At 36.7% G+C, this 9,353-nt stretch overlaps 2 protein-coding genes across 2 annotated transcripts; one reads left to right on the top strand and one right to left on the bottom strand.

Annotated features, from left to right (window-relative positions):
• Positions 1-774: 774 nt before the first annotated feature.
• LOC125777451 (zinc finger MYM-type protein 1-like) lies at positions 775-4,949 on the bottom strand. The gene is made up of 2 exons (XM_049452427.1): positions 3,709-4,949; positions 775-3,304 (listed from the first exon to the last, which is right to left on the bottom strand). Exon 2 carries the CDS (start codon positions 2,935-2,937, stop codon positions 1,954-1,956), a length of 984 nt encoding a protein of 327 aa, XP_049308384.1. The 5' UTR covers positions 2,938-3,304; positions 3,709-4,949; the 3' UTR covers positions 775-1,953.
• Positions 4,950-6,287: 1,338 nt separating this feature from the next.
• Positions 6,288-8,991, top strand: LOC105224646 (pyruvate kinase). The gene is made up of 2 exons (XM_011202799.4): positions 6,288-7,794; positions 8,664-8,991. The coding sequence occupies exons 1-2, from the start codon at positions 6,423-6,425 to the stop codon at positions 8,900-8,902; spliced, it is 1,611 nt and encodes a 536-aa protein (XP_011201101.2). The 5' UTR covers positions 6,288-6,422; the 3' UTR covers positions 8,903-8,991.
• Positions 8,992-9,353: the final 362 nt, after the last annotated feature.

The following is a 9,353-nucleotide window of genomic DNA, read 5'->3' as shown; positions in this document are numbered from 1 at the left end:
ATGCGAATTCAAGGTTTTATATAGAAAAAAAATTTGCACTGAACTGCATCGGAAGTGTAGGCGGTATATATCTCCTACAGTTCATTATTCCATCGATTGCGGTATTCGCCATTGTTAATTCCCAAAGAACCATAAATCTTTCCTAGAACCCTTCTCTTGAAAACTCGTAACGCCGACTCAACAGATGTTGTTATGGCAGGACGGGGATCATGAGTGATTTGTAGAGTTTGATCTTTGTTCGCCGAGAGAGGATTTTACTTCTCATTTGCCCACCCAATTCGAAATAGCACCTGTTGGCAAGAGTTACTATGCGTTGGATTTCGAGGAAATCGTCGCATTAATTGGTCCTTACCAAATTTCGTGAAAATATCTTGTCAAATACAAAAGTTTTCCGTTTAAAAATTCTGATTTGTAGCGGTCGATTTGTAAAGCAATCTGATATAGTGAGTTGATATCAGAGCTTGGATGCTGTATACGGCGACCCTTATCCTTCTTTAGCGACTGTTAATAATTGATTGATTTATGTGTCGCACGCCAATTTTTACTGAGCCAGACCGATGTGCTATGAACAACGCATCAAAATCCCGTATATGCACACCGCCAATAAAAGTGCGCGAATAGCTGAAACAGCGGGCATCCCGTAAAACCCGCATGAGTCAAATACCCATACACAGTTCAGGACAGTGGCGTAACTATACCGTTCGAGGCCCGTGGCAAATTCATCGAATGGGCCCCCTGCCCTCCCACTTCCCCAATATATAAAGAAACTGAACCAACAACAATAGTATTTTTTATTTTATAATATTTATTTATACACTTTTATTTGTAAGAGTTAACTAATAAATCACTACGTGAAGTAGGTACATACAAACTTTATAATTATAATTTCTTGATTTGCTAATTATTCACTTTTAATTAAAGGTACCTAATTTAAAGTACATATTGAACTGAAATCACAATTTTATTTTAAGTACACAATTTTAATTATTAAAATTCCTTTCTTCGGACTTTCTGTTCAGCAAAAGTGTTATTGACATCATCAAAGTTCAAATTTCGGGCCATAGAATTTTCGATGGATAGAATAGCCAAATTGCTTAACCTTTCTTGTCCCATAGAATTTCTTAAATAAGTTTTTATCAATTTCAGTTTTGAAAATGATCGCTCGGCACTAGCCGTAGTTACAGGAATGGTGAGAAATAACAGAAATGCAGTGCACACTTCAGGAAAGCTTGAAGATATAAAATGATTCTTTGTTATTAATAAGACGACCTTTCTATTTCGTGTTTAAAAGAGGATCGAAAACTGAGAATTTCTTTGGAAAACGACATAGATATATCTTTTTATATAAATGGACAAATGCTAAAGCCTTTTCCAATAAATCAGTATCATTCAAGTTTTGCAAAGTGGCAGGCTGCAAGACACTAAAATTGGAAACAATTTCAATCATTCCAAGGAAACGCGATCTAAGTTGATTAATGATGATGTCTAATACACGATAGAATACGTTCACTTTAAACAAGCTTTCAGGATCTTGGAGACGTTCATCCTCACAAATTTCATCAAAATGACGTTTCACTTTTCTCTGACGAGTTTTAGGAAATTCAGGGTTTATAGACCATTTAACTGCAATACTATTTGCTTCCGTTTTTAAATCTTCAAATTCATGTCGATACTTTTCAAGTTCTTCTAGACAGACTTGCAAACGCTTTGAAGCATTTGAAAGATCGACGGCTTTAGATTGAAGTGCTTTAGAAGCCGCGTCTATGGTTTGTAAGACTTTGCAATGGAAAACCAGCAACATAATAAAATTGTAGTTCTCTACCTTCTTCTTAGCAAGATAGCTTCATTTCTCTCATCTGATTTGGAATTTGATAAAATGGTTTTTGTTAGCGCTTTTTGAACATCAACAAATCGAACCTTTAAAGCAAACATGGCATCAAAGCGTCCTGCCCATCAAGTTGGATTCATTGTTTTTAATGTTACTGAATTTGATGATATAACGGTTTCTCCTTTTTTGTTGTCAGATATAAAACTAGATAATATATTCCATCGTCTAATACTATGGCCAAAAAAATTATAAATTTGTTGCACAGTTTCGAATAATGTTTGTATTTCTATGACCTCTTTTACTGCATCATTTACTACCAAGTTTAAATTATGAGCAGCACAATGGACATACACTGCATTTGGCTCTATATCTCTTATGAGTTTTTGAATTCCGCCATAAGTACCTTTCATAGTATTAGCTCCATCGTACCCTTGTCCACGGCACTTATTCAGAGAAATACTTTTGCCATTTATGGATTTTATTATCTGCTTGGACATTGCTAAGGCAGTTTGATCCTCATGAAATCTTAAAAATGACTCTTTAATTACGAGAGCCTTTGGAGTTCCATTTTCATCTTTCTCGATTACACAGTAACGGTAAAGTTCACACAATTGATCTGTTTTGGAAATATCTTGAGTAGTATCAAACAAAATGGAATAAAACGGCGCGGTGACTATTTCATTTACCAGGGCATTTTCCACTTTTTGAACCAGAACAGCAATGAGGTCATTTTGTATTTTTGGACTTAAGTATTTAATCTGGTCCTTAGGTTTGCTTAGCAACTCTTGTAAAATAGGTTCGTATTTGGCTAATAACTCAACAATACTCAAAAAATTTCCTTTTGGACCAGAATCGTTGCCATATACCGTTTCTTTATGACCACGAAAAGCTAAATTACAGATTGAAAGTATCAGAGTAACATCAAGAAGTCTAGTGAGTACCTGGCGCCAAAAAAAATTTTCTCTCTTGATAATGGACTCTTGCTCTTCATCTAGTGTTCCATGTAACTGCCACTGTCGATGTACAAAACATGAATGCAAATGTTCTTTCGATGTCTCATGTCTTTCTATGGCTTCCACAATATGTTTCCAATCATCATTGCCTTCCATTCAAATATTTTGTATATTTTTAGACGCCCTATTTGCGAATAACCAACATGGTGCACAATATGCTTTTTGAAGCAATAGAGAATAGGACAGCCATGTACGTTCTAACTTTACGCCAGATTTAGAAACAGTGTAATAATATTTATCTAAGAAAGATCTATTGTTACTATCCCTTAACAAGGGGCCTTTTGGTTTACAGTTGTGGTTGCTCTGAATATAAATATTCACTGTTATCGGGCCCTGCGATATTGCCACTTCTTCTTGTATACTATCTTGATTATTAAAGTACTGACTTATTTTAGGCAACTTTTTATTTTGTTCTTCAGACTCCTTCTTTCGCTTTCGTTTTTCGCTTCCACTCTGATACTTTCTAGAACAAAACCGCAAAAAATTTGTAATAATATTATAGTTTTTTTTTATTTAAAAATATACTTATTTTCTACAAATTGCAAAAAACGCGACCGTAAAAATGTTTATAACGAAAGTCCACCGATTGTTCAAAGTTCAATTCAAGTGTCAAATTTTGTAAGTTTTGAAAGAACGATGAACATAGGTACCGAAATAGTTTTGGTGGTTACGAATGTCAAAATAGTGAATTGATTTTGAAATGCGCGATGAGAATCATTATTTTAAATAATAATTTCGTAACTTGTGATTTCAAACTTTACTACCGATACCTACCGACGATGTAAATGATTAATTTTATGGGTAGATTAAAAATTAAAATAATTGTAATAGTATAAATTAATTTAAATATTAGAATAAAATTCTTACCCAGTAGACATTGTCAACCTATTTTCACAATTAACTAATTAAATATATCTTCACTTGCAACAAACAACCATATCTTACAACAATAAACTGCTAATTGCTTGGTGAGTTCTTGCGTAATACAATAGTGGAGTTTTTCATATATACAAACTCGAATCGGGGATTCCCCAAGCATCAGCAAGTATTACCAACATAAATTTTAAGCAGTGTTGCCGTTTGAGAAAGAAAAAAATACACCAAACTCATTTCAAAATTGCGCTAAATTTTAGCTGTGTATTTTTAATGGCAATAAGAGAAGATGTGCTTTTATGTGAATTTATTTAACCATTATTACATTTATCAAAATCAACTAAATTAAATAACTGAATATCTTTCTGGTCATCATTACGTTCGGGTGCGATTGGTGTGCCTTCACCAGATGCCGTTTCTTTTTTTACAGTTTTAGTCATTTTCTTCAAACCGTGTTCAGGCAACATAAAAGTGTGGCAATTTTTCTTAAGAACTTTCAACTGATGACGTATCATTATAATTGAACTCTGTTAGTAAGATCAGAGACAGTCATAACATAACACTTTAATGTAAAAAAGAGACAAAATATTAAACGCATCAATAACATTGTTGTCGGCGAATACTAAACCCTTTGGGGAATTCCCAGCTCGTTATTTTCCTAACGTTTTACGGCTCTGACAATTAACTTATTGGCTTAAATTTACGATCGTCAATAATTTTTACAATTTTCTACTAGATTCCGAAAAATATTTGTTAGCGCATTGTATTGAGAAAAAAAGCGCTGAAGAGTCTAGAATTGCGCTATCTAGCGCGAAATGCGCTTAAACGGCAACACTGATTTTAATGGCGGCAATATACCTAGTCTCAGCGAGACACCCTGAGACATGCCCAGTGAATATAAATATAAACCAATAAACAAATTTTTGAGGTATGTTTGTCCACACATGTTTCCGAAATTATTACGAGTAATTGGATTTTGACCATTCTTTCTAAAACTGGGTTAAATTTTTTTTTACTAATGCATTGAAAGTTTAATACCTAGGTATATTTTTTTTAGCTATGTATGCAACTAAGAAGGTAACAAATAAATTAAAGACAAAACTTTTTTTTTACTTAAGTAATGTGTATGTGTAATAATAAATGTTGGGAATTGAGATTTCCTCTGACCGGGGGCCCCTTCGGGCTGGGGGCCCGTGGCATTTTGCCGACTTGCCACCCTGTAGTTACGCCACTGGTTCAGGAAGTTATAAAAATCAAACTATAATATCTTTTTTAATAAAGTTGGTTTTATTTATTTATGAATATATTAAATAATGACGTAAACATTTCATTCGAAATGACCATATGTTGCTTTTACGATTGAAATGATTCGGCCATTCATCTGCAGTTATAAAACCAAGAATATTGCTTTTAAGCCACTGCCACTGCTGGTTTTGCCTTGTGTGCTGGAAGATCCAACGTTCTCCAACGAACAGTACATTACTTTACTACTTTACCGCGCTTTTAAGGGATACTTTCACTTTATTTTGCTAAGATATTTTACATATTGACCGAAAACCAACCGGATGTTTGAATTTCATATAATTTATCTTATACATATAAAGTATATGGGGCTAAGGAATATTTGGACTAGATTTTATAGAGTTTTGGTATTACGATATATCGTTACCAGAACTAGCCGTTTCTGTATGATTTTAGGAAACCTCACATATTGTGCAATATACTTATAAGGTATAGAGATTTTTCCCAATTTTAGCACAGGTTCATACTGTAATCACAAAAATATTCTCCCTGAACTTTAATACTAGACTTCAGAAATTAACCGATATGTTTGGAAAAACCAAATAGCCATATATCCTTGAAAAGTTTCACTCCATTTTCGACAATTTTCGGGAGTTAGATGAAATATCTTCAGGGTATTAATTGGGTAAAGATTTGTTCTGATAACTTCATTGATGTTAGATTTTTACACTGTAAAGTGAAAGAATTAGATGGAATTTAATGATTGTTATATGGCGCTGTTGTCGGTATATCGGTAGTACCCAAAATTTCTATCGGATTGATAGAAAAGACTGTGTGAACAAGATGGAGATACCAACTGATCACTGCCTGGTGACCATACATGCTCGAAGGATGGGGCAATCAAAGCACCAGGAAAACAATGGAGCATCTCTTCTGCACTTGTCCCGCATTGGCAAGACTATGCAGTAAGCATCTGGCGTGCCCACGGTGTGATACACTGGAGTAGATATCGATAGTGTGGGCGCAGATTATTATAAAATTCGTGTAAAGAGCAGGCATTCTAAAGGATAACTACTCCGTTGTAGAAATTTTATGTATTCGTTGTAAACTTTGCAACAGAATTTATGGCAATAAAAATTATTTTGTATATATATGTATGTATCATGCAAAGGTTCAAATACCAAATAACTAAACAAGATATTTAGAGACAATAAGTTCGCGCCGGGACCATAAATACATCTGATTATACTATAAATACTAATGTATCGATATTTCAGTTCTAAATATATCGATAAAATACTGTGACAATGAATTGTATTATTTTTCAGCTATGACAAATGCAAAAAGAAATGTAAAAATATTTTCTATTGAAAAAGAAAAAAATCTAAATCACAATTTTTATTACTTTCACTAAAATTTACAGTTTTTCTTAAATAAAAAAAATATAAAATCAAAAGATATTCAAAATGAGCCTCTTCAGCGATTCTGAAACACAGCTGGAGCATATGTGTCGCCTGCAATTCGACGGGCAGCCTATAACAAGACGCCGTACAAATATTATTTGCACCATTGGCGTGGTGTCGCGAAACAAAACAATGCTCAAGAACCTGGTTAAGGCCGGCATGAATATTGTACGACTGAATTTCTCGCACGAATCACATGAGCACCATAAAACCACTATCGATTTAATACACGAAGCATGCGATGAGCTTGCCGAAGAGGGCGGCTACCGCAAGCACATTGCCATCGCTGTGGACACGAAAGGGCCCGAAATACGCACCGGTTCCTTTGAGGGTGTCAATGAAGTGGAGCTGAAAAAGAACGACAACATACGACTCTCCATTAATAAGGATCTTATGGATAAGGGCAGCAAGGAGACTGTCTATGTTGACTATCCCAATATTATAAATGTCATGCAGCCGGGTAATATTATTTATCTATGCGATGGCACCATTACGCTGCTAGTCAAAGAGGTAGCGGTGGATTGTGTCATCTGTCAAGTGGAAGTTGGCGGTATTTTGGGTGCAGCAAAGGGTGTGTGGTTGGGCAGTGTCAATCTTGATTTACCACCTGTGTCCGAGAAGGATCGCTACGATTTGCGTTTCGCAGTGGAAAATAATGTCGACTTCATATTTGCGTCGAAGATACGCAACCCCTCTGCCATACGTGAGATACGCGCCGTTATGGGTGAACGTGGCAAGGATATACAAGTTGTATGCAAAATCGACTGTACACAAATCTTAAATTATCTCGATGAAGCGATCAACGCTTCCGACGGCATACTAATCGATCGCAGCAGTTTGGGCATAGATGTGCCAGCAGAGAAGCTCTTTCTGCTGCAGAAGGCAATTATAGCGCGATGCAATCGTGTCGGTAAGCCAGTGATAGTTGGCACCCAGCTGCTCGCATCGATGAATTTTGAATCGCGTCCAACACGCTCCGAAGTAGCTGACTTGGGCAACACAGTAATCGATGGTGTTGATGGTGTAATGATAGCGAGTGAGAGTGCGATTGGCAAGTATCCACTGGAGACGGTCACCTGCATGGCTAATATCTGTGCCGAGGCCGAGGCAGTCATATGGCATCGCCAATTGCACAAAGAACTTATGCTTAACAATCCGGCAGCGATCGATGCGGTGCATGCCGTGGCATTGGCGGCGGTGGACTCGGCGCATAAATCTATGGCTGCATTAATTGTAACGCTCACGACATCTGGCAAATCGGCATATTTGATTAGCATGTATCGACCACATTGTCCCATCGTTGCGTTAACGCGCTGCAGTAGGACAGCAAGGCAATGCAATTTGAGACGCGGCGTCTACCCGGTTTTGTTTCTAGGTAGGAGCTGAAAAATACAGCAGATTAGGATGTAATATGTTTTTGTATCGAATATTTTTGGGATTAGGTTAGATCAAAAGGTCGATCTTAACAGGGATCGCACTTGGACAGCCTATAGTTGGTCCGCTGTTGTGATAAGGTCCCTCATAAATCGATGAGGTGCTTTGAACCGACCATAAATTTGTTGTAACGCCTAACGTCAGTTGGTTAAGTGTTCTTCTTCGCCGAAGATATGACTCAGTCTTACAGAAGCTAGACAATGCTTGCATGTTTCCACCTCAGCTTCTTCCATACAACTTTAAGAGTTTGAGTCCGACTAGAGTTTAAGGCTTTTAACATGAATGCCTTTTGGTCAATGTCCAGTACTACGATTGCGCCAAGATTAAATTTATTAAGGTTAGTTCAGTTGATCTCCTACGTTCTATCCTAGCCCAGAAGAATCTCGCAGTCATGCAGAGGTCATTCCTTCAGGTTTAGTGCTAGAACGCAAGATGAAAATAGGAATCCAATTTGTTTTCATTTTGATGTGAGATGGAAAATTATGACCCTCTAACTTGCTGATCGGTTATACGGTCCCCACTGATTCCACTATCATCAAGCACCCAAAAGAGTCTGATAATGAAATAACTTTTCGGGGTTGGCCGAAGAAGCATTCCCTCGACAGATCTACACTCAGCAAGAACGAGTTTCTAGAGCGGGTTTAAAAATCTGAGTTATATATATAAATATATTTAGTCACTTAGAGAATACTTAAGTCTTGCGACCGCAATTGTCTTCTTACAAAAATGAGACCCTTTAGAAACTATTAACTATTTGGAAAGAGTTACAACATTATTAAAATTCCCTTGATTTATTTATTTTTTTTTCAGAAAAACCCGAGTCCGACTATCAGAAAGACGTCGAGTTACGAGTTCAGTATGCCCTGGTCGCCGCTAGGAAGCTCAAACTCGTCGATAAGGGTGATACGGTGGTGGTAGTTTCCCCGTGGAAGGAGGCTACCGGCTTCACAAATAATATGCGTATAGCTTATGCTTTCTTTGAACCCGATAAAATTGAGTGTGTAGCAAAGCGTAGTACAATGAAACAGCAAGTCAAAAATGTGGGTTGATTTCAGAAAAAAAAATATTTGTATGTATGTGTAAAAATTATATGTTAAAAATTATATTTCCATAATAAAGCTATATCGATTTAAAAGGAGGGTTTTTTTAGTTGAAATAAAACAGTGTTTTTACTAGTGTGAAATGTGTTTGCATTCTTTCTTGCTCTACTTCTTCGTCGCTGATGAAGACAGGAAGAATGAGCAAATCCAAAGTGAAAACAATGCTCATTGTCTTTTTTGACATCAAAGGCATCGTCCACCATGAATTTATTCCTTCTGGAAAAACCGTCAACGCCAAGTTTTACGTGGAAGTCCTGAAGAGACTCAAACGAAGGGTGAATCGGGTCCGATAAGACATCGCAGCCGTTTGGAAGTTACACCACCGCAACCCCCCGGCTCACACCGCCTTTCTTGTGAACAGCTACCTAACCAAAGCCGGCATCCCAAGGCTTTCGCAGCT

Source organism: Bactrocera dorsalis, chromosome 3, assembly GCF_023373825.1.
Source record: "Bactrocera dorsalis isolate Fly_Bdor chromosome 3, ASM2337382v1, whole genome shotgun sequence".
NCBI lineage: Eukaryota > Metazoa > Arthropoda > Insecta > Diptera > Tephritidae > Bactrocera > Bactrocera dorsalis.
Note: the sequence above shows the minus strand (reverse complement) of the source record. Positions and strands in the feature narration are given on the sequence as shown.

What these genes read in the sequence shown, in the direction of transcription:
- LOC125777451 (XM_049452427.1), bottom strand. Translation starts at nt 2,937, where the DNA reads ATGGAAGGCAATGATGATTGGAAACATATTGTGGAAGCCATAGAAAGA.
- LOC105224646 (XM_011202799.4), top strand. Translation starts at nt 6,423, where the DNA reads ATGAGCCTCTTCAGCGATTCTGAAACACAGCTGGAGCATATGTGTCGC. An exon ending in CTACCCGGTTTTGTTTCTAG is followed by an intron (nt 7,795 to 8,663) that starts GTAGGAGCTGAA and finishes TTTTTTTTTCAG; the next exon opens with AAAAACCCGAGTCCGACTAT.